Source organism: Neolamprologus multifasciatus, chromosome 2, assembly GCF_963576455.1.
Source record: "Neolamprologus multifasciatus chromosome 2, fNeoMul1.2, whole genome shotgun sequence".
NCBI classification, from domain to species: Eukaryota; Metazoa; Chordata; class Actinopteri; order Cichliformes; family Cichlidae; genus Neolamprologus; species Neolamprologus multifasciatus.
In genome coordinates, this window is record NC_140440.1 from 26,575,379 (window position 1) to 26,601,862 (window position 26,484).

Here is a 26,484-nt window from a genome sequence, read left to right on the forward strand (position 1 = left end):
ACTGTGACAGTAGTGGGAGGAAGGAAGTCACACACCATCTCATCTTCCTTGAGCGTCTGTCCCTTAGGTTGGCTGGTTATATAACTGATGTTAAGACAGAACGCTGGCCACCTCTAGGGAGGTATGTGGCACAAAACTGTAGTTACACAGTACCTGCTGCCTTGTGCCAGCCCTGTGATGAAGCCTGCACAGGTAGAAATAATGTATCTTATTGTATTAGCCTTGCACACTTTCAGTCCAATTTATTACTTTCGTCAATTAGATCAGTAATATACCACATTTAAATCTGAAGAAATAAATCTATCTTTGTTTTTATTTATTTATTTTGTCTTTAAGTATATTTTATACCTGACTGAGGCTTAACAGCTGTATGATGTAATTGCAATGCCTGAATAAGTTGTAAACATGCTATATAAATACACCAGATGTGGGTATGCGTCCTCAGTAAGGCTTTGCTCTGTCCTTCACACAGTTTCCCACCACAGTAGGAGAGTTTCTGTACAGGCTGTGTTTTTAATATTCAGCGCTGTCTGACTTCCAGCCCTCCTCGTCTGCTTTGTGCTCTTGACGCAATTTCTGTATTTTTAGCATAATAGAGAGGAGATCCCTTTCTTGGACACTCGTTGGATGCTTCAGAAACAGGATGGCGCACGTCTTCTACAATCACAGCTAGAATGTCTATCTATCTATCTAAATCGAAGCTAAACATTAATCTCTGTGATCTTCTCAATATTGCACTTCATTTACAATTTAACTGACGGTGCTGAAAAAAAAAAACAAAAACCCAAAGAGAACCCTTTTGAAGAAAATCCAGTTAAAAGGCCGCACATTTAACTATGTCGTCGAATTTCACCATCAAGGGCAAGGCTCTGAATATTTGAACACCACACCAGAGGCAGTGCAGAGGCTCAGAAAGGTGCTAATCTTGTCAGAGCACTATGATCACCATGATTATAGTGACACTCTCTCAATCACTAGGCCTGTAATAACGCTCTACCCCTTCATCCCTGTAAGGCTTCCCTTCTCTTCCACCTCACTCACTCTCTCTTTGTCTTGCAGGCAGACAGACAGACACCCACGCACAGACACATGCGCACACATGCACACAAACACACAGACAGACTGTGTGTGCGTGGGTCAGTGCGGCACCGGTGGCTGCAGACTGGAACAGAGGTCGGCCGCACCCTGCTATTATCCCCAGAGACCTGTTCAGTTTAAAGGCAGTGCTGTGGCGCACTGAGTGACAGCTCAATGGAAGGCCCGCTGGGAGCTTACAAGCAGGTGAGGAGTCAGACAAACCAGAGGGAGAACACACACAGAGGGACATAGTGCAGGCACACCGGCAAATACACACCTACACACCGGCAGACACATAAACATCAATGCTCTTAGCTGGCTGTGAGTAAAACAGGCAAGGGATAAAACTGTCAAATGCAGTGGGAAGCACACATACATGCAGGGACACATGACTACACAAACACACACATGCTGAGTATGGTAATAAGGCAGTCATGTTCTTCAGGGATGGAGCCAGTGGCCACAGAGAGAGAGAGAGAGGAAGCAGCTGGCTGTTAAAATACTTCCCCTCCTAGCACTGTAATTTCCTCCCAGAGGCACACCTGGCCAACACTCATTCACACATACGTACTGTATCCGCGTGTGTGCTTTGTGTATGTTTGCGCACAGTGCATGCATGCATGTGTGTTTTCGCATCTGCGTATGTGTTTCTTCTTTAGTTCTGCTTGACTGCGCGTGCCTGTGTGTGTGAGTGTGTGTTTGTGCTGTCACTAATGTTCACGGCTGATTCAAAGTGGATCCCTGCTGCCCAATATAACACCCATATTATTATACAGCATTACAAGTTATTACAAACACGAGGCTCATGTTACAGAGGCAGCTATTGGCACAAAATCTGAGACTAGTATCTTTTTTGGAAAAAAAAAAAAGAAAAGCCTGCAAAACTATTGTTAGAAAATTTGGGTATAAATAAAAAACACTTAATTCAATGGTTTTCCATTTACAGCTCTCTATATTTATTTTGGACAGCTAGCTTTAGTTTTGCCCCTATTTAAAAACAGTGAGGTTTTTAAATTAATAAGTTTTGCTGCCAACTTTGGGGTTTTCCCTGCTTTAGATGCCCAGCCTTGGAAAATGACTTTGTTTACACAGGTTACATATGGTAAAGGTTCTCCTCTAGAACCGCTTCTTCCAGAGCTAAAAACACCAGCCTTAAGACAAAGGTCAGACAACTCAGTTTCATTCAGCTAAAGCTCAGAGAGCCATTTTATTCAAGGGTGAATGGAAAGACAGTGCTGGAATGGGATTATGTTTCTTCAGGGAACTGGGCCAGATAATGCAAATTGACAGAAGCATCAATCTGCCAGTTAAAAGTGAGATGGGCGATGTTTCGAGGGACCCGATTGTGCAAGTGCAATGTACTGTGTCTGTTAAGCTGTGATTGTAGGAAATTTGTTGTCTGTTAACATGCTGTGATTAGGCAATCAGAACAGTTGGAAATTAATCACTATAAACAGATAGATGCATATGAATATGTAGAATCTGTAGGCAAGGGACACGTTTGGTACTAGATGTTCTGGTTTATTTTGGTAGTTTGAGCAGTTTTGGTTGTGAGCTGGTAGAGAGAGACTAAGGAAGAAAATGGTGGCTGTGGCTCAGGTGGTTGAGTGGGTCAACTATCAGTCGGTAGATCTGATTCCTCCGTGTGCTAAAGTATCCTTGGCCAGTTGCCCCAGTTGTGAGAGTGCAGGTACTTCAACTTCCTCCATCAGGTCAAAAACAACAATTAAGTTAAGCTGACTTAGGTTGATCCTAAACTGGCCGAAGGTAAGAATGTAAGCGTGAATGGTCTGACATCATTAACCATTTCTGGGTCCAAAGGTTCCCCAAAATGACACAAACACTGAAGCTCGAGAGTTAAGAATTCTCCAAATTCATACAGCCTAAATAAAATGATCAGTGTGGCTGTTCTCCCAGATGTTGCAATAAAATCTAGCATCCAGGCACCCATAAAAGAGGCTTTACAAGGGTTTAGCAGAGTTAGAAATTAGCAGGAACTTAACTGATTAGTTTCCATCTAAAGGTGCTGACTTGTTCTAAAATAAATAAATACATAAAATATAAAGCTCTCCTATCACTTTGAACGTAAATAAAGACACAAAACTTAACAACAGGAATGCTTGGAGAGTTTTGAATTTGGGCTAGCTAACGTATAATAATGTGCTATCTGCTATGCTAGCTACAATGTTGCTACCTGCTATGCTAGCTACAATGCTATGCTTAGGCTAATATAAACACAATATAGGAAAGATGTAAAACTAGGGTTACATTTTTCCTCAATAAAAGTTTAGGGTCATCAATGAACAGAGATAAAAACCATCATACAGCAGGAAGAACTGAAACGGAGCAAATCTCACCAGATAACACTGGAGATCATCCCACAACATGAGATTAGTCATAAGTTTCTGCATGGTTTGGATTACGCACTGTAAGAAAGTTGTGGTCTTAGCAAATTATCAACAGTGTTAAGTGTTCAAATATTTGGTGTTTCAGACACCGTCAGCCCTGTGGTTACACGATGAGTTTTTAAGGATTTAGCTTAAAGACATGCTTCACAGGAACGGCTTCTGTTTTTAGGGGCTTGTTTTTATTAAATAAAATAAGACATAAATCATGACAATATGTTAAAAAGACAAAAGCCTTAATGAACTGAGTAATAGCTTGGAGCCAGAGGGTTGGTATGGACTTATACAAGCAGATGGGGAAAAGTTTAAAAATGGGACTTTGGTTGTGTGGAAGACATTTTTTTTCTCTTCATGCATTTAAAATTTGTGGTCTGAAACAAAGGGGTTAAAAATGACTCAAGCAAGAGAGAACGTGACCTTCCCAGCATTTCACGTGGCTATTTGGGATTTCCATCAAGAGGCACGCCATAATGCAAAGTGTCTGCTGGGGCCCCGGTTACACGCTGAAGATGAGTTCAGGCCATTTATGAGTTGCGTGTGCTCACATCTCTAAGTGCTTAGTCATGAGTCGCCTCTTAAAACCCTTGCACCATATGACTATCCATGTGTCACACCGGCAGACGGAGAGGTGGGGGCAACAGTGGTGGAGGGGATGCAGTTTAAGGAAATAAAAAAGGAGTAAAGTGAGAGAGTTAGGCAAAGAAAGATATACAGAGAGAGAGCGGGACCCGAGGGAGCCTCCTTCATTTTCTGGATGTGGGAGGCAGACATTAAGCTACAGTGACTAGCACTACTGGCCTCTGTCTGACCCTCTCCAACTTCCTCTTAGCTCAGGCCAAGACTGACACGTCATGGTATCGGCGCTGTGCAACGTGGCGCACACGAACAACACAACAGCACCAATCTAACAACAGCTCACATCAGCCCTGAACGCTAAAGCGGATTAGGGTACAGCACAAAACATACGAGAACACAGAGAATATCACCGCCTGCGGGGGAAAACAAATGCAGGCTTTGTATGCATGTATAAAGCCCCGTGTAGCTGCCACAGCCCTTCGCCCGGTGTCAGCCCACCAGCTAATTGCAGGCATTTCCCCCCAAGGTTGCAGGGAGCTTTTCTACCTTGAGAACAAAATATCAAGCTTGGGAACAAAATGTCAGGGAAAACACAAGAGCTGCAATGAATTACATTTATATTATGTATATAAGTACAAAATAAAACCAAATGATACCACGCAAACAGAATGTTAGAGGAATGCATCATCTAAAGCACTAGATCCAATGTAATTAAGTAATAATGCAGGATACAGTAACATTAATAAAGAATATTTATGTGAGATTCAGGCACACGTAAAAGAGTTAGTGAAGAGCGTTATGGGGAAAAAGCCCTCCAGTAGTCCATCTGTTTGGGCATGTCTCAGCGCCCTGGACAAAACACTGCAGTAGCACTAAAACACATGATTGCATGCATGCAGCTGGAGGAACACATGCACAGACAGTCCTGCCTCCAAAGACTAAACATTCAACTACAGCCTTATAGGCTGGCCTCTGGAATTTGTCTGGGGCATAAAGTAAGCAAAGCAAAGTCAAAGTCTGTATAAGAGAGCAGACAATTAAGGAAAATTAACTGAACAGAAGGGCACTGACCAAAAACCAGATAAAATGAGATAAAATGAAATTACTGGGGAGGAAGAAATGCCTTACTAAAAGATGGGGCTCTGCCCACCCAGCAGTAAAAAAAAGAAGAAGAAGACAAATACGGCAATCCTTTGCTTTTTTATTGCCCCAGCAATTAATTGACAAATGTGTCACATTTATAATAAAGCTCGCTCTCTCCACTTTGGACATTGATTTACACCTTCCTCAGCTTATGGTGTAAGAAAGTGATCAATCTCACTCCTTCTTCATCTCCCTCTCTCTTTCTTGAGCTCCACTATTACCTTGCTAAATATAACTTCCTTCCCTCTGTCTTTAGCCAGGAAATGAGTCCAGCATTCAATATCTGGCTGTGAATTACACAAGCCTGGCATAGGAGATCTTCAGAAATGATTGATCTATTATTAATTAATTTGCTAATGTCCCCGATTGATCTACAGGTGGGGAGTGATTGTCTGGGAAAGAGAATATGAGGGGGATACAAGAGGAAAGTAAAAAAAAGAAGAAGAAGAAAGAATTGATTTCTTTTTAACCTGAGGAAGGTGGAGAGAAGAAGAATCTGTGTGTAAGATCTATACTGCATTTCTTGTATAGCACTGAGCGATATGATGCAACAACTGGAAGGTAAACCTTGTGTTTACATAATGTTGTGGTCTAGAATAGCTAGGACAAAAATGATAAAAAGGAAAAAAGAGAGAGAAACAAAGAGAGCGATCCACATCAAATGCTACTGGGAGCAGCACATGCCTGCTCGTCTGTCTGTCTGTCAGTCTGTCAGTCTGTCTGTCCGCTTAGCCTTGAAAATCCCAGCACTCAAAGCCAGACGACCACAGAACTCATGCCCACGCCACACACGCACACAGACACAAACGCGCGCACACACACACAAACGGGCTCGCACAGTAGCCTGTTCTATCCTACGCTATTGATCTGCACCCCACTCTTCATTAGAAAGAAAGATTCAAAGGCAAGAAGGAGCAGTGAGACGTGTTGTGTGTGCCTATGTGTAAGGCTAAGTGTAAACGTATGATCAAGGGAGTTGTGTAAGCTCTGTGTGGTTGTATATGTGTGTGATTCCATAAAGTTTTTCTTTCTTTCGTTTTTGTAAACCCATATGCATGTGTGTATGTATGTATGTGGATGTACTGCCAGGTATCAGTAACAGTGGGAGCAGATCTGTGTTACTCTAATGCAGTCTGTCCTCACTGGGTGTTCCTATGGAAACTCTCTCTCTCTCTCTCTGTATATTATTAGACATTCTTGAGTCAACTGCTCAGAATAGGAAGACACAGATCTCATCTATTGCAATGCACTCAGTATAAAGTCCTTCGGCTCACACCTGAACTGCGCGGCAGCTTAATTTCCTTGAAATTATTTTCACTTTTGCGATCGTGGGAGATACTGACTCTTGAACTGGTCAGTTTATTAACTTGTAGACATCAGATCAATGAGAGCAACTGGAGGGTCACGTCTACTGACGCGGGCCTGAGGCATGCAGAGCAATAGCGGCGCACTCTATTTTCTGGTAATTTTTCCATTTTTGTTTGATTAATTCTTTTAGTAATAGCACAAAACAAGAAGGCCTTGTGAGAAAAATACTCACATACCTCCAAACAAAACAAAAACAAACAAATTTAATACTAGTAGGTTTTTGTAACATGCTTTAGTCAGTATATGAATGACTAACTATAAACAGGCGCGTTTATTGAACCTTTTTACAATTAAAATAAAGAAATAAATAATCTGAATCAATTTGTATATTTGTTTCGATTTGTTTAGTTTATGTTAGCATATACAGTGGGGCAAAAAAGTATTTAGTCAGCCACCGATTGTGCAAGTTCCCCCACTTAAAATGATGACAGAGGTCAGTAATTTGCACCAGAGGTACACTTCAACTGTGAGAGACAGAATGTGAAAAAAAAATCCATGAATTCACATGGTAGGATTTGTAAAGAATTTATACGTAAATCAGGGTGGAAAATAAGTATTTGGTCAATAACAAAAATACAACTCAATACTTTGTAACATAACCTTTGTTGGCAATAACAGAGGTCAAACGTTTACTATAGGTCTTTACCAGGTTTGCACACACAGTAGCTGGTATTTTGGCCCATTCCTCCATGCAGATCTTCTCAAGAGCAGTGATGTTTTGGGGCTGTCGCCGAGCAACACGGACTTTCAACTCCCGCCACAGATTTTCTATGGGGTTGAGGTCTGGAGACTGGCTAGGCCACTCCAGGACTTTCAAATGCTTCTTACGGAGCCACTCCTTTGTTGCCCGGGCGGTGTGTTTTGGATCATTGTCATGTTGGAAGACCCAGCCTCGTTTCATCTTCAAAGTTCTCACTGATGGAAGGAGGTTTTGGCTCAAAATCTCACGATACTTGGCCCCATTCATTCTGTCCTTAACACGGATCAGTCGTCCTGTCCCCTTGGCAGAAAAACAGCCCCATAGCATGATGTTTCCACCCCCATGCTTCACAGTAGGTATGGTGTTCTTGGGATGCAACTCAGTATTCTTCTTCCTCCAAACACGACGAGTTGAGTTTATACCAAAAAGTTCTACTTTGGTTTCATCTGACCACATGACATTCTCCCAATCCTCTGCTGTATCATCCATGTGCTCTCTGGCAAACTTCAGACGGGCCTGGACATGCACTGGCTTCAGCAGCGGAACACGTCTGGCACTGCGGGATTTGATTCCCTGCCGTTGTAGTGTGTTACTGATGGTGACCTTTGTTACTTTGGTCCCAGCTCTCTGCAGGTCATTCACCAGGTCCCCCCGTGTGGTTCTGGGATCTTTGCTCACCGTTCTCATGATCATTTTGACCCCACGGGATGAGATCTTGCGTGGAGCCCCAGATCGAGGGAGATTATCAGTGGTCTTGTATGTCTTCCATTTTCTGATGATTGCTCCCACAGTTGATTTTTTCACACCAAGCTGCTTGCCTATTGTAGATTCACTCTTCCCAGTCTGGTGCAGGTCTACAATTCTTTTCCTGGTGTCCTTCGAAAGCTCTTTGGTCTTGGCCATGGCGGAGTTTGGAGTCTGACTGGTTGAGGCTGTGGACAGGTGTCTTTTATACAGATGATGAGGTCAAACAGGTGCCATTCATACAGGTAACGAGTGGGGGACAGAAAAGCTTCTTACAGAAGACGTTACAGGTCTGTGAGAGCCAGGGATTTTCCTTGTTTGAGGTGACCAAATACTTATTTTCCACCCTGATTTACGAATAAATTCTTTACAAATCCTACCATGTGAATTCATGGATTTTTTTTTCACATTCTGTCTCTCACAGTTGAAGTGTACCTCTGGTGCAAATTACTGACCTCTGTCATCATTTTAAGTGGGGGAACTTGCACAATTGGTGGCTGACTAAATACTTTTTTGCCCCACTGTAAGGAGGTTAGGATTATGGCTTGATGATGTAGCCAGGGGTGTCGAACTCCAGGCCTCGAGGGCCGGTGTCCTGCATGTTTTAGAGATCACCCCTGGGTCAACACACCTGAATCAAGTGATCAGTTCATTACCAGGCCTCTGGAGAACTTCAAGACATGTGGTAATTTAGCCATTTAAATCAGCTGTGTTGGATCAAGGACACATCTAAAACATGCAGGACACCGGCCCTCGAGGCCTGGAGTTCGACACCTGTGATGTAGACCTTTCAAAAACTCATGTATCTAAAACCTTCAGCTCTTTTGAATAGTATTGTATCTGTGGTTGAGAGCAAACTCAGTAAGATTGGGAAAATGTCAAGCTAGATTCAAGGTCAACAACAACAGAGCACGACACGGCAGTGGAAAGAGTGAAGTTTCCACAACGATCTATGTAAATATGAGTTAACACATGCTGCACAACTGCAGGTACCAAGCTGGGATCAATGGGAAGGTTGCATCAGTAAAGGTTTTTTTAAACCCACCCCCCACATGAACCATCATCTTTTTGCATTATTTTATTGCTAAATAAGGTTGACCACTCATCAACCTTTAAAAAGAAACCTTTTTGCATCTAAATGTGTTTGAATTCGTGAGCTGACACAACATGGGAAACTTTTATATTTTGCTCGCCAAAATGACATCCATACCTGTTGTTTCAGTTTATTGATTTCATCTGTAGAGTGGAAGATGGAGAAACCGAAGACTTAAGACGCAGCTGTCAATTAGTAAGGGAGCCAAGGCAGAGCAAAATTCTGTACAGGAACACAGAGGGTGGTACCTCACCAGTCACACATGTGTGTCTCCATATGTTACTCCTTCCTCACTGGAAAATTAGTGCAGTGACAAGATGTGTTTGAGGGTGTGTAGGTGTAATCTTTTTGACAGTGAGGCACGCTCGCACTGTGACTCACTGTCTTTGCACACAATAGGTTGATATGATTATATAACAAGGTGAGCGTTAGGGAAGACTTTATTTAATGGGAGAACAGCTTGGGTTGTGCTTCAGCATGTATTGTTGAGAACATAACCATGCCACAACTAACACTTGCACGACTTATCCAGGTTTAAAATTTAGTGTGAATAACCTGCACTTAAGTTGGAAGTCAGTGTTACTGAATAACTTCCACGTGTGGCTAGCTCCGATATAAAAAGAGAGGGGAGTGTAGAGCTGAATCGTGCCTAAAGAGCTTCAAAAGTAGAGGACAGTGCGATGAGAACTAGAGACTAACCTCTGGAGTGGTAGTCGTTCGCTGCGCTGCTGATGGGCACTTTCTTAACGGCTGAAGAGCGATAGACGATGTGTGTCCTTCCTCCTCCCCCCTCCTCCTCCTCTTCTATCACTCCATCGCCCCTCTCGACTGGCTCGATAAAAAACTCCTCTCTCTCTGTCTTGATCATACCGGCCTGAAAAAGAAACATGACTCATTATATCATAGTAATACTTATCAGTCGCTAACATGACACCCAGCTTCTCCTCATCCAATATGTGCCTCCATCCCTCACCTCCCTGATAATTTAAAGAAAGAATCGAAGGAGAAGAGAAGGGGAGAGCGGTGATCCCTCCTGGGGCCCCCGCAGAGGTCCAGAGTGACACCTGGCATCTCAAATGGCCAACACAAGAGCAGGAGATGAGACTGTCCCACTCCCATCCTCCGCTAACACATCCTGTCAGGTAATTCCCCACGTCCCTTGTGCACACACTCACACAACACACATCAGCCTGCATGTGAACAGGGGTGAGGAAGAAGAGGTGGCGGCAAGTAAAGAAGAATACTCACAAAACACACACACACACACACACACAAAAAGGGGGTTGCGTACACATACATGGGGAAAACAGGCACTGGGAAAATTGCCCGTCACTCTCTGTTATTCCATCTGTCTGTTTAAGACAACTGGTAATTACCAAGGCAACGCACTGCTGTAGAGGAAAGAGAACACACAGAGAGGATTGCGAGGCTTTTGAGAGGAAGAGAGCAAAAGAAAGAGGGTGATAAATGAAGGGAAAACATTGATACGATCAGCATGTGCCTGTCGGCTTTTCTCTCCGCTCTGACAGGAGAAGGAAAATATGACGAACAAGCTGAAGACAGGAAAGTGAGCTGATGATAGAAAAAAAAACATGCGTTACAGATGAATGAGGAATAAATAGCTGCGTGTGTACTGTACTGCATAGAGATTAGCTGAAGCAGGTGGAGTCAGAAGCCTTACAATGATACCAACACCTCAAATAAAAACAGGCAGTCTATTAAGCTCTGATAATGTCTGGGGGCGTGGTCAACACGATCTCTTAAAAAGCAGACCCCAAATGCATGTCCCCCTGCAACACATTGCCAAATTTAAATGCAAAGTATGCCAACAACTGTTACACAATAAAGGCTTATTGAGAAAAGAAGGCTTTTAATCCAATACAAGGGTTTTTAAAATGAACAGTTTATATGAAGTGTATTGTAGCAATCTGAGTTCCAAGGTTTTTAGTGAAACTCCTGGACAAGCACCTCATAATAACCTTTGTGTTTGTTCCATTGTAAAACTCAAGACTCAAGACACATTACAGTCCAACTGATATAGGATTTGATGATTTTAAAATCTGATATATACCTGAGTCCCTAATATGGTAAATATGAAAGGTTACAAAGGTCGATCAAGATGTCATTAGATCAGTGGAATGAGTACATGACTTAAATAATTAGGCTGGCTCTTCAATGAATGCGCCATGCTACCTTTAAAAAAATGGCGCTAGTTTGGTTTTATATCCAATATAAGATACTGGACCTTGTAGAGGGACCTCGAGATCCCTCAGTCATAACCTAAAATTAAAATAAGCTTTGTCTGTTTATTTGCTTGGTGTGTTTATTTATGTATTTGGAGAAATTCAAAGCATTTCTGTTTTTGCTTGAGTTTTTCTAGGACATTAGATCATTTTCTTGCGATTTAGTGGACAAATACACACGAATGATGAATTTAGTTGATGCGATGTACAGTGTGTTTTTTGCCACTGCGCTGTATGAATACAACTGATTAGACTTCATGCTGTGTGAGAAAAAAGTAAAATAACACATGCACTACATTTGTCATTATTTCTTTTTGTTATTCAGCGCAGTCTTTAAAAAATCCATGTTATTGGCTACATCTGTATCAGTAATGTCTCTATAGTAGAGTACAGGGAGTCTAAATGCATCAAATCTAAAGAAATATGCTTGGTGGAAACAAGTATGCGTAGTACTTATTGACTTTTCTATCAGAAATGGAGAGTATGAATTTGTATGCTCCTAGTATTCCTCGGAGAGGCTGATTTGAAAGGATATTAGCAAAAGTTGCCCCTTAGAAATTAAAAGGTGCTCTTATTCTTGCTCTCTTCGGTTCCTTCCTCTGTCTGCCTCTCTCCTTCACCCTGCCAGTCTGATGCTTTAGTCCCAGAAGGATGTTGACAAGTCACTGACCTGCCTCCCCTTTTCTTTTTTTCTCTTTCTCTTTCCTCGGCTCTCTCTTCCCATCCCTCTATTTTTTCGAGCTATGGTGCAGCATTCTGATTGGATCTGATGGATCTGCGATGGTGCATGCCTTCCCACTCTAGAATACCAAGCAGATGTGAGAGGAGAGCCGTGTCAAAGAAAAAAAGATGACATGTAGGACTGGGAGACATGCTTAGATCAACCAGAGCCCGCATAGTGGGGGTGGAGGGTCAGAGAGAGGAAAATGAGTGTGATCATATAAGAACTGGAGAAAAGCTTTGAGAAAGTGATGTAAATAGACACTATAATAGAATGAACAGTGAAACGCACCGTCTTTATCTCCTCTAAATCATGGACACCCAAGTCCAAGCCAAGGCGATTAAAGGGAGGCTTGTCCAAATGCTTTGTCCGGATGAAGCAAAAGTTCAGATACAGAGTCATCAAAGCAGAGTCATTCAAAGACACAACTGAAAACCATGTTTATATGTAGGCAACCTCGACTCTGCTAGCTTCGCTACTCAATTAAGTCTCTCTTATTTGAAATTTCCTTTATTGGTCTTCATGAAAAAATTAGGTGTGTTACTGTTTGTCTCCCTGTTGTGAGAAAAATCAGCTTCAACTATAACACTTGCTATTAGAAACAGAAGCAGCGATTTTCATTTACACAGGGATCATTTTGTTTAACTCCCATGAAAGAAAACAGGAAGAGCATCAGCACATAACTCAGTTTTGTTGCTTTTACGTAAAATCTTTCCCGCTTGATTCACACCGATACGCTTAATGGTGAAAGCTGCAAAGAAACGTATCCTTGACTGGCACTGCACTACTTTGACTAAGAAGAGTGATTTCTGCTGATGGCTCTGCATGACGTGTGGCATTTGGCTGATGGGTAACTTCAATAATAGTGCACAAAAATGTCTCAGTTTAAAGAACACTGTTTGCAAACGTCTGTATTCCTCTAAAATTATGTAACATCAGAAACGCACATTAAAATGATGTCATCTGGTGATCCGTAAAATCTCAAGCTTCCTGCCAAGTGGATATTCAGCTGCTTTTATGAATTTTTTTCATTTCCTTTGTAATTGCTGTAGCTTAAAAAAATCATCGCCCTATAACTAGTTTTGCCTGTTCAGGGACTGCTCTAGGCTCAGCTGCCTTGCTAGCTGCTGTTCTCTTATTACAGTAAATTCATTGTGCTCCTTTGGGTGATGAGCCTCAAGACATTTTATTAAGTTTGACATGTTAAAATTTAGCTTATTAGCTTCCCTCCCCTCATGAGGCACTTAACTCTAACAGAATCACTCTCTACATTTCATCATCATCAAAAAACCTTTTATAATCTGTATATTAGACCACACACATAAAGCAGCCTTGGGTTTGGGTGAAAAGGTTGGGAATGATCGTGAATTTCACAAGGAGGATTAATATCTTTTTCATCATATGAATGTAAATATATTCAATTCACTTTATGATAGTCGTATGTGATAGGGCTGTGTATAGCTGTAGTCCTGGTAGAGTGCCTGTAGGCTGGGGTTCTCTCAAGTGAACGAGATTACGACTTCACTTTGGTTCTGATCAACAACCAATGTAGAGCATTGGGACTTCTTAGGTTTCTTTGGTGGGGTAAATATATTTTTTACCTGATATAAAAATGTCAAATTGCAAGAAGCAGCATTTACATCCCCTAGTGAACACAACAATGAGACGAGCCCAGGCATGTCTGAGAGCAAGAGCAGTGTGTCAGCTTTTGATGATGATTTAATACGGAGCTACTCCAAAAATTAAAGTGCACTACTTCGCAAAATATGTACGAAATTTATTCTGACACAATTTTCATCACTTGAGGCAAAAAGATGCTTTCAAGTAAAAGTAGTCTACAAAGGAGGAGATACTAGCAGCTGGTGACGTGCAACCAAAATGCAAACATATGACTTTAAGTGTTGCTGGAGCACTCGTTAATTACATAGTGAGTGCTTATGCACTGTTGATAGATATATTGCGGTGTCACTAATATTATAGTGAGGGTGTGATGGGAGTGTCTGGCAAAGGCAAACCTTCACCTCCTGCAAAACTTCAGCAACATTCCAAGGGAGTCTGGATGGGTCATATTCCCCAATATAACTCGAAAAACTAGATCATGGACAACACAGGTAAAGTTAGCCACCATCCCTAAGAAGCCTTATCAAAATTGGTCAAACCTGTGGGACTCTTGAGAGAACTTACAAGTACCAATGGGCTAAGCAGAATGTGGTTTTGGTGGTTACCAAGTCAAGAACCAGTGTGATGGGATTTCAGCGTGGTTTGGAACAAGAGAAATTCTGTACAACTGTCAGAAAACTCAGAGGGGTGAAGCAGCTTTTAGGCAAAAATGTGTGTGGTGGGAGTGGAAGGAATATTTTGAGAATCTCCTGAATTCCAATGGCATGCCGTAATTCCATAGAGGAAGCAGAGAACTATCTGAGTTATTCATTAGCTGTTCGGTGGCTGAGGACAGATGAGATCCACCCCATTTGTCAAAGCTCGATTTTACGGCATTGTCTTGATTAGCATGTCTCTGCAATATTGTACTGTCTTATTCTGTCAATGTGTAATAGTTTAGATTGCCACATGTTAATGTGAGTTATCTTTTGCATACAGTGTTGTGAATTTAGTCTGCCACAATGGTTGATAGCTAACTGTCAAAAAAACAGGCAGACTGCTGCCATGCTGTCCTTGCTGTTGTTTGACCTCTTTGCAAAGGTCATTGTGTGCACTGTAATTTATTTTAGATTTCTGCAAGAATCTGGATCTAGGGTCTGAGATGGATAGTAACTGATCATCCTGGAAAAATGGACCACATTGTCTTTAAAGGTGAGACATCTGAAATAAATTGCTATCATTTTGAAAAAATATATAGAAACAAATAAAAAGTTAAATCCAAAAAAAGGAAAACTGATTGTTTCTCCAGGTTCACATCTGGTTTAGAGATTAGTTATTACAGAGCCAAGTAAACGCTGTGTTCTGGGAACACAGTATTTTCTCAGGGAGAAAGTAAATTGAGAACAGGGTCCTCCAAAGGTTTCCTGCTGTTGTGACTACTTTTGCCAGGTTTGAGTAAGAGATAATCTGGATTCACAGTGGCAAACGTGTCTATTGTAGAGATTAGCACACCAGACATATAAACCTACGTAGTTCTAAACATCAGAAACAAGTCCAGTAAAGAAAACCCCAATGAAAAATGGGTGTCATGTCTCCAAATGTGGGGAAGGAAAAACATGGAGACAGGGCTCTGTTATTCATGTTTGGGTAAAACATTCCGCATGAGACAGCTAATGGAGCTGGAAGAAATAAAGATCAAATAAAAGAGGCAAAAGCCAAGAAAAAAAATAAAAATGAAACATTTTATTGAAATTGAAAAGTACCTGAAGGCATTAAATGTGTAGAAATCTGACAGAGTCCAAGGACAGAAGGAATATTAAGGGAAAAGGCTCAGGAGAACAGTAAAGGGGATACGAATGAAACAGTTAAACCTGACCCTTCCAGCCATTCTCTGACCACAGCCCACCACATCAACAAGCCTGAGAAAGCACAACCACCTTCATGTCTTTGGGATGTCTTTAGGATGAAGGGATCCCACCAACCACAGTGAGACCCTCCAATTCCAAATCATATGCATCAGTGGAAAGCCCCTGCTCGACCTTTGACTCATAACTAAGGAAAAAAAAAATCTAGTGAATATCCTACATGAGACATCAGCAGACAACATCATGACTCGGATGATGATGACAATAAGGCGTACAGGGAGGCCATTTCAGCCCCGTGTAAGGTCAGACATCATGTCATCTTGACAATCTCCTCAAAAAATGGACAAAGAGCTCTGCATAGCAGCCCTGACCATGTACCAGTCTAGCCAAGCTACAGCCTTTGTGCCAGAAGCCCTGACAGCAACCATGTATAAAGCTCCTGCTTGATGCGTCTTCTTTAACAATCAGTAAGCGATGGGACGATATGACCCAGACATGTGTTTCAAGTGCTATCAGAAAGGACATTGGGCTACAGACTGCCTTAGCAGGGACAACACTGAGAGATATGCAACTACTCTGACTCAGCTGATGGTTGCAGTAGACGGTGCTACACCTACAACACACACAGGTGATAGCATACACACCCTATGCTCACGCTTAGTAACACGCGCTATTCCCTACAAAACCAAAAGCTTCAAACTCCTCCACAGGTTAGTGGGACCTATGTCTCGTCTGTTAGAGGGTGAAGAGAAGTGGTAAGAAAAAAACTTATGCGTAATGATGAATGAAGGAAATTGAAACTTCAAACATGTTTGCTGTCTGCCTGATGCCATGATATAATGTGTTGTTTGGGTATTTGAACCCCTGAAGGCCTCACTGTAATTAAACTTGAAGGGTTTGAGCCTGACCCCCACATTTTCAGGCCTGATCAGCTTTAATCAATAGAAGCTGTCAGGTGGTAACATAAGTGACCTACTTTTGGTAGAAGCTGGGAAATGTACACCACACACACCAAGGTACTGTGGCTTTATTTTTAAAGCCACAGTACCTTGTATTATTTGAACACTTTATTTTTAAGGTGTTAAAATAATACAACAATAACAAAGACAAAAACACGACCAAACAAGGCAAAACATAATGAAAAAAATAAAATTAATAATAAATAACATAGTATATTAAAAATGAGTATAAAAAAACCTTGATTTATTTAATCCAACCCCTTTCTCATTATTTAATAATAATGGGTCTTTCTTTTTCCCCCATTAATATAGTTAGCTAAAACCAAACTGAAAATGTAAATTTAGCTAATTAAAAGAAGAATAAAAAGCTTACATATATATATATATATATATATATATATATATATATATATATATATATATATATATATATATATATATGTGTGTGTGTGTGTGTGTGTGTGTGTGTGTGTGTGTGTGTGTGTGTATAAGCAGCAAAAGCAAAACTGAAAAGAACAACCACTTCTAGAAAGTAATTGAAACTAAACTGAAGCGTAAAATTTTAAAAGCGTAAATTTGTCTCTATAGATATTGATAGTGACTTGAAGAAACAATGCCACAGAGAATTTATGACCACACACTTCATGTCAAAACATAAATGTGCATTTAACAAACACATGGTTTAACATGTTTGATATATCAAACAACAACCAACAAGTGCAGACAGTTTACTCCCTCTGGGTTAGGGTTACTGCAATACTACAGGAAGTTTAAAGACAGTGACTCTGAAATAGGCATCTGAGACTGTCGTCCTTGGTTTTACTTTTCAAGAAGAGAGTAGAGTCCACACGTTGGTTGGTTTAGCTTTCGGGAGGAACGATAAAGAGTTTTACCAGCCATGGAATACTGAATCAATGCTTTAAGTTGAGTACTGTGGAAGTGATTTGCAGCGATGTGGCAAATAAAGATGAGTAAAGTGGCTACGGGTAAAATAACTGCTGGTGAGCGAAACCCATGCTAAACTTTCAGTAAATGACCTAAGAGACAGCCAGTGACACTGAAGAATACAGTTAGTTGAGATATGACCTTCTAGGAAATATATTAGAGGGTCACCTAGGCAACTGAAGCTTCAGCGTGTACATGGCTTTAGCCTTTGAGGTTATTTCGTGAGCTTATTCAAAGCTAAAGTCTCTCTTGGTTGGTTTGGGAACACTTTTAAGTCTCCCAGAAGGGCTGGAGGAGGTCCCTAGGGAAAAGGAGGTCTAGACTGCTACTGCAGTCTGGAACCTGGATCTCAGTAAGCAGGAGAGAAAGTAGATGAGGAGCCACAACCAAGGTTTTTACATCTTCTTAGTATAATTCTCTTCCACAGCATGTCTTTATCCTGTCTTCCTTCTCTCACCCCAACCGGTCGCAGCAGATGGCCGCCCCTCCCTGAGCCTGGTTCTGCCGGAGGTTTCTTCCTGTTAAAAGGGAGTTTTTCCTTTCCACTGTCGCCAAAGTGCTTGCTCATAGGGGGTCATATGATTGTTGGGCTTTTCTCTGTATCTATGAAGCGCCTTGAGGCGACATTTGTTGTGATTTGGCGCTATATAAATAAAATTGAATTGAATTGAATTGAATTGAATTGAAATTGAATTGAATTGAATAATGATCGTAGCCTTAAGTATGTAAATATGCCTGTATATATCCAATCTCCTCCTTAACTGGTGGGCAAGTCTCAAAGGAACTTTACACAAACATCGTCGTGCATACAGTGATCATGAACATGTATTATAAATCCCAGTTCTACTGATTTTCATATTTATCATCGCCCTGTGAATGCATCCATTTGCATTTGTTTGTCATGTCATGTTCAGTGTATGTCACCCATACGTAACTTTATGGTCACCAAAATTTGTATCCACACTCAAAATGATACCAAAATTATACTTTTTGTTTTTTTTAAAAGAGTGAAACAAATGCAGCTTAAACTTAGCTTAAACAACCGCCAGTGAATTGCCATTCTAATCGACTATCAAGCAATAAAACATTAGCACATAGAATGCGCCACATATTCACTTCTGGCTCACACTCAAACAATCATTCATGTTCACAACTCAGCAAACTGTGCTGTATATAATGGGTTTTCATTACTCTCACGACAACTGAGACAGTGACACTAACCACAACCCTCCCTCTGAGACCCTGATGTCCATCTGAAGAATCCAAATGCGGATCCTAAACTGAGTCTCACTTTACATCTGGGGGATATTTGAAACCACACTGAGCTCTATTTGAAGATGTGAAGGTAGTAACTTGAGTCCAGGGTAAGTGTCATGAGGAGGACATGAGACAGTAGAGTAGCAGAAAAGCCGTGTTGGAGTGGAGGAGCGGATGTTGTGATGAGCATCAAAGTCACACCCGGTTGGGACCCTCCAGCTCAGTCCAGTGGCAGTCATTGTGTGTGTATGCGTATGTTTGATCTGGTGTCACTATGTGTGTATGTGTGTGTGTGTGTTTGATCTGATTCATAACCCTGTTACTGCTGGCTTACTTCACACACAGTTGCACACATGCATCCACAGGCAGGCGGAGCAGGCACAGTCACACAAACCCAAACACACATCTTCGCACAAATATAGCTTTGATAGTGACTCACTCTCACTGTGTAACCCTCCATTCATTCACCCTTTGAGTCATGAGATAATCAGTGTCATACAATAGTAAAGCTGATTTGGAAAATTAGAGACACTTCAGAGAGACAGATTAAGAGGACACGTCATCGCAAACATTAATACTGTTTTAATTACTCGCATCAACAGCAAATTATAGCTTTTGGCTCAGAGAAAACAAGCTCTGAAAAAAATAAAGATTTGTATTGTGGACTATAAATATGGCTCTGGAAAAAATTTTAATCTATATAACTCAAACCCAGCCTTGAGTGACGCTAAATATAAAAGAAACTGGAAAAATGTACCGCTTGACTCTCACTGGGGAGAGATGGAGAGCAAAAGCAGCAGAAAACTTCAGATTAGGACAGATTCATTAAGTGAATTAAACTGTTTTCTTAATGTTGTCAGGAGTGAGGCATTTTCCCAATTATGTTAATCCAGGATATGGAAGCAAGATGAAGAGAATAAATCTGACACAGCAGAAAAAAACATGAATCTAAACACATTAAACGCATAAAGAGAGTCAGGCCTTCTTGTACTTAAACTTTCTGAAAGCTTTTCTACCTCAGCTCCCACACACTCATAGGCTGACCGAGTATTTGTGTGTGTGTGTGTGTGTGTGTGTGTGTGTGTGTGTGCGTGAGTGCGCGTGTGTGTGTGTGTGTGGTGTGAGCCAGATGCCAGTGTGATTTAAGCCAGAGAGGACTTAGTGACACTGCCTCATCCCTGTCACCCTGCTCAGCTCATTACATAGAGTGGTCGCTAAAAATGGCCACTAAAAACAGAAGAAAAAAACCTGCAAGCACTCACCTACACACTCTCTCTCTCTCACACACACACAAACACACACACACACACGCACGCACACACACACATGTCGCAGCTCTGTCCCAGTCGCCCTTATATGTCTTCTTTCTGCACCTCATTTCTAAATTGTTCATTTTTGACCTACATTTCAGATCACCCTATCTCTATATTTCTCCCTTACACACACAGGGAGAAACCTGAAATGACCCCTAGTGTCATTTCAGGTTTTAAATTTTCACTCAGGCCGACACAAATTAAAAATCTACAAACACAAATTGTATAAAACAAATTGAAAAAGAAAGTAAAAAAGCAAAAAACGAAGCAGTCAAAGGAAGAGGATGAGACACGAGTATACAGGAAAAGCCCTCTGTGAGTCCCCTACAACACCACTCTGGGGCTTTACTCTTCCCCATTGATGCACTTATGGAATTTTCTGTTTCTGACCAATCAGCTCTCCTTCCTGTGTCCCCCCCCCCCCCCTTTTTTTTTTTTTTACTTCTGCTATTGCATCTGCAATGATTTCAAACAGTTCTGTTAGCATCCCATTCTACTTTCCTCCATTTCTTTCCACTAAGTAAGTGGGGAAGGCCTCCAATGTGTGAGAGTGAAGACCCAGGTGCTGGAAAAGGACAAAAGCAGAGTGCAGCACATATTATTTTAACAGACTAATAATAGCAGTAGTAAGCCAAACTGACAGCACGATCTGTGGAAATTTTGGTTCGGGGTCAAAGCTTTGACACAGACAGAAACACAGTTGCTGACAGTCTGGCAGTTAGACCTAGCCAGACAGTTTGGAGCTGCCTCACTGTCCCGTTGTCTCTCTCCCTATTCCTGTTGTTATTCATTAGGACAGAAGCTCCCTCCCCCTGCTGTCTATCCAAACAGAGATTATGAATCAGCAGTACAGGCAAGAGGAGAAGTATAGACAGAATAAAAAGAGGAGCCGAAACAACAGAAATATGTGTTAACCAGCTGGGTAAAGGTGTTTCTTTCTGCTAAAAATGAGACAATTTAAAAGTGACAGGTGAGAATTAAGTGTGACATTGCGGATGGTCTAGAGAAAGACTTGAGGGAAATTGTGGGTCAATGAATAGTCACTGAAGAACACATATAGGAGATAATTTAAAAACTTAATCACAATTAGCTCAAAACTGGAAAAAATCAACTGTACCCCCCAGCTTCACTCCCCACTTCCCAGTTTGTCTCTCTCTTTCTGTCTGACAGCTTTCCCAGGCAACCAAATGTTCCTGACCTGACCAATATTGAGGAGTTGGGACAAGCACGGGGAATGTTTACAAGATTCAATTATCAGAAGCAGCCATACTTGGTCTCTACTGTTGTCTGTGTGGCTCAGGTATTAGCAGAGGGCCTGTAATTCCTGAACAGAGTGTCAGGTTTGTCTTAAAGAGCCAGAGGCTCCATAACATAAAGCTACTCTAATCTCACAGGAAGGTTTATTCTAATCATGAACAACTGTGTGGAGAGGAGCTGATTTACAACACTGTCCCAACAATGACAAAACAATGCTGTTAAGAAAAACTCAGAACTCCAAACAAACCCTGGGGCGCAGTAACAGAGACGGCCTCTGAGGAAATGCACGCCTATAGGGCTTCCTGTTTGTTTTCACCTTGGCAATTTTCATTATATCCAGTGTACTTTAGGACTTAAGTGAAAAACTATTAGAACAAATTCAAGAACTTTACAGGGTGAAAATATCAGCTTTAAAGGTGTTGAGTTAATTTTGCAAGACACATGTGATTTGGATGCTGGAGGCTACGAACACAGACATATATAAACATATATAAGACAAAGTTAAATGATATGCAAATCTGTTACCTCATATTTTACTCAGAACAGAATACAGAAAACACATTGAATGTTTAAAGTGAGAAAATGCGCAATTTAAAAAATATATATATATTAGCTCTGAATTTAGTGGCAGCAATATTTCTCAAAAAAGTTGTAACAGACCAATAAAAAGCTGGGAAAGTATGTGATGCTAAAAAGATATTTTGCAGCTAAGTTTTTTAATTGGCAACAGGTCCGTAAGACGAATAGACAGGCAGAGTTAACAGTGAAGATGGGCAGAGGTTCACTAATATAAAAAAATATGTTCCTATGAGTTATGGAATTATTTGAATATCTTATGATATACAGTACACAATCATCAAAAGATTCAGAGAATCTGGAGAAATCTGGGCTGTCTGATGGAACTACATTAATAATTCCTCCAGAAATCACTTTGTTGGGGGGAATTTGGTTGTTGATAGGACATAGGTTTGATCCGCCCTTTATTTATAAGTGTACAACTGTATCAAAGTTAGGAATGGGTACCGATAAACAGTAGTAACCAGACCGAAAAGCAGCGCACATTTCGGTGTTTTATTTTTTTTTTCCTGAGATGTCATACACTTTGGATTCTAGCCAATCATTTTACCTTTCCAAGGATAGTAGGCGGGCCCAGGTACGTACGTTCTTTTAGAGCAGAGCTACAGATTAAAAATGCCCAAGGCGAAGCGGTCAAAAGCCTAGCTGTACTTCACAGCAAAAGATGCAAACTCAGCAGCCTGCAACAAGTGCTTTAAGGTGATACTGTGCAAAGGAGGTAACACCTCGAATCTGATGAAACCTGGCGATGCATAGCGGGTTTTTTTAAAGCCGAGAAATGTACTGTATTTGATAGCATGCTGCAAGACCGAGCACCGAGCACATCTACTGGCGGTGTGGTAAATCTCGTTAGCGTGGATCGCCCCGTGCGTGAGCTGGACGGTGCTTATCATTTTGCAGAAAAAAAGAGACTGCTAAAAATAAAAACATAAGAGGTTTTTGGACAAAGTTTGTGTTCTCCATTCTTTAAGCACCGGTTCGAGCACTGTTTAAGCACCGGCATCGTTTCAAAAGTATCAATTTAGCACCGGTAACTGATAAAACCTAAATGATACCCATCCCTCATCAAAGTATCTTGTTAACACTTAACTGTTAATTACACTCCCAAAAAGTTTATTCTTTTCATCTGGACATAGCGGTTTCAGTGGGAGAAATGTTTCGTCACTCTTCCAAGTGACTTCTTCAGTCTCAGCTGACTGCAGGTTTCCCCAACCTTATAAACAGAACATTTGCATAATGACTGAAACCAGCACCACTGAATGAACAATGGGCTGGGAAGTTACTTTTGGGGATTTAGTTACCTGGATAATTGAGCGTGCATCAAGATGTTAATTACACTGTATTTACTGTTTATAAACCGTTTTAATGCAGTGTAAATGAGCTACAAGGGCATTTAAATGTTCATATGAGAAAAAAATGAAACTTTAAATCACTTCTTTCATAAAGAATTTAACAGATGTTTACAGTTATATGCACTAACAAATTAATGCAGGGATAAAAGTAAATGCATTAACAAACCTATGGCGTGAGTTATGTATGTAACAGATTACACTTAAAGCACTGATGATGGCAAACGAGTCAACAATGACCTCTGCTAGGTGAAAAAAGACTAAGATGTGAATAAAAAGCTGTGGAACAAGGTATTAAGTGACCTTGCGGAGATAATTTTATAAAGTGTCAATAAATCTGTCATTTTTCAAAAATTGTTTGTTTTTTTGGCGTGAAAAACTGATCTGTGGAAATAATTTGAAGCACAAAGTCCACAATTAATTGTGCAGTCCAGCTGATTTGTAGGGAACACGGCTGACACACATTTTAATGGACTGAAGGTTAATCTTTACAGATCTTTAGCCTTTGTGTGCTCCCAGCCTTTCCTGTGCTCATGCCAGCAAACACTCTTAGTGACACACACACACACACACACACACACACACACACACACACACACACACACACACACACACACACACACACACAAAGCTCCAGCCAAGTACCCATCAATCCTTCTCACTGCCCAAGCCCTGCCATCGATCAGTGAGTATGTGTGTGTGCGCGCGACTGTGTCTGCATTCTTCTTTTGGTGTGTTCACAGTTTTGTGCGTGGTCGTACAGATTGATAAATGACCCCGATTAGTGGCAACTGACCGCTCTATGATTGCAATCTAAGTGTAGCGGAACAGCTGTTCTCGGGGCAGTGTTGTCTAGAGCAGTCTGCGATTAATACAACAGAACTTTAATGAATTACAAATCAACCACAGGCCTCGGATCTGCTGGTCGGTAATACCTACACAGCTCCACCTGTGAATTTTGAGATCTGTGGCAAAACCATGACATATTGTGTTATACAAGCATCCCAGAACCAACTAGAACCAACCGAATAAAACAGCAAGAAAATTCAGTTTTTTCACATCTGTCCATATTCTGTCCGTATTACAGTTGTTTGTATAAGCTGTCAGCTGGGATTGTTGGAATGTTTGTATGAAGACTTCTCGAAGACTTCAAAGTGGCTTTTTTCCCACTCCTATCTTGTCTTTTCCAGGTAAGCCTTCTCTCTATTTTTCTTTCAGTGTCACTGTTCTTTCCTGACCCATTGACCTCTCCCTGATGCCTAAAATCACCTACAAACACACACTGTGACACTTCCACACACGCACATAGACACTCCGATTAACGCCCATCCTCAACCTTATCTCTACTCTATCTCTTTATCTTCACATCTATTGGGTATACCTGTAACCTAGCAACAGAGCTGAGCAAAGACCCACCCCTACCTGCTCACTGTGCTGACTCCTAGCCCTAACAGCCAATCAAACCGTGTCAGGGCAGCAACAAGAGCCAATCAAATTTCTGCTATAACTGGGAGTTGCCCCTTGCTCTCCACCCTTTTGACCCCACATGCAGGAGTATGCATGCTTACGCATTACACAGAAGGAGAGGTCTATAAAGACCAGAGAGACCACAGCATTGGGCTCTGTGTTGATTATGTGAACCAGTACTTTACTAAAGAGGGAAATAAAATGTGTGATTGCAGAATTGTTGATGAACGACTGCAAAAGTAGTCTTCCAGACTAAGACATATAAACTGCTCAGTACATGCACAGAATACACTGTGAATAAAATGTTAGGTAGACTGCTTTTCATACCAAATTTTCTCTGCAAGGCCTGCTCCTTTTCTACACTTTTTTTTCCGCCACTCTTGGCTACTGACATTACAAACTAATAAAAAAATACCCTCTTTGCTGTCGTGTCTCTTTGACCACTGCTGAATACTTCTTGATTTATTTCTCTAGATGAATCAATGCGTGCTCCTGCTGTACTATTGTGGTGCAAAATCAACATGTACCCGTCCAAAGCCATCGGCGTCGCTATGTGGCCAGAAAACATGAACACCTACTTTGTTCAAAGCACATTTTATTTTTCCACCCTAACACTGCGTTATTTCCTTCAGAACCCTTTTGTATTGACATGCCCATACTTCCTCTTTGTAGGATAGACTATAGTATTTTCTTTTTTGCTATAAAATCAATACCCAGATACAATACACCTGAAAGCTGAAACTAAAAGACACAAACTGCGGGCTTAAAAAGCCTGACAAACAACATAGACAGTGCAGGAACAAATGGTCTACAGATGTGTCCCACCCACATTATTCTACGGATCCCAAAGTACCCCTGGTATATAATCAATATTAAGTGCAAAACCTTAAATATATGTAAGTTTAATTTTAACATTCAGAGCTTATAAAGCTTATTTATATGTACAGATCTATATTTACATTCCTTTTCCCCAGTTGCAGATAATGCTATAATGATCAATTGCTTTCTTAATGTCAATCAAGCACTCATCAACAGTAAACTTACACTCTGACTTGGTGCTGTTCTTTTGGAAGTTTTGCTTGAAATCCACCTTTATATCCGTCTTATCCTTCTGTTCCTTATCTTTGAGTTTTAGCTCAGTTCTTGCTGTGTCACATCAAGCACTTTGTAAACAGTGTTTTAAATGAACATATTTAATGCATGCAGGGTTTTTTTTTTTCCCTTGGCTTATCTTTCCTTCTTTGATCTCTCTATCCTCCTGTCCTGTGTCATCGCCTCATCGCCTCTCTTCTTGTATTTTTGCATTTCTGCTCCTTTCCTGGAATCTGTCACAACTAATGCGAGTGGATGGGAGGAAGGTGGCGTGCGAGGGAGAAGATCTACCTTTGAATCGTTACAGCACTCCCTTGCACTGTGTCAATGGGGAGGAAGGGGAGGGGGAATCAAAACTGAAAATTTTTCAATTTAATCAGCCTCTAGTCGGATAGATGGAAAATGGGAAGGTAGACAGGGGGAAAAGAGATGCTGGTCCGAACAAATACACACAACTGCTATTGCAAATATTCCCTTTCACATGGGCCCAGACTTGCTGCACATACTGGAAAGCTGATCTATTCACTCTACTCACAGACAAATGGTCGTCAACTAGCATTTCAAAAATTCCAGGTATGCCATCCATCATAGCTCTACCTGACCTATTGCTTGTTCGTGTGTGCCTATAGATTTGCATGTAAGTGTAGGAGGAAGGTATAAGGTAAAGCTGCCATATTGAGACCAGCTGTAGGGTTATTTATTAATGCAATTCAGTCTGTTATACCTTTTTCCCAT

General features: G+C 41.1%; 1 protein-coding gene and 1 long non-coding RNA gene across 3 annotated transcripts in view; one reads left to right on the plus strand and one right to left on the minus strand.

Annotated features, from left to right (window-relative positions):
* The window catches only part of LOC146524511 (uncharacterized), a 476,239-nt gene that overhangs the window by 235,991 nt on the left and 213,764 nt on the right, over window positions 1–26,484 (plus strand). The gene's annotated exons all lie outside the window — the stretch shown is intronic.
* The window catches only part of LOC146524520 (A disintegrin and metalloproteinase with thrombospondin motifs 2-like), a 160,349-nt gene that overhangs the window by 74,603 nt on the left and 59,262 nt on the right, over window positions 1–26,484 (minus strand). For both annotated transcript variants that reach the window (XM_085179677.1, XM_085179686.1), the window contains exon 3: window positions 9,806–9,980. In XM_085179677.1, the coding sequence (XP_085035803.1) occupies window positions 9,806–9,980 (175 nt within the window). The remainder of the gene's footprint in view (window positions 1–9,805; window positions 9,981–26,484) is intronic.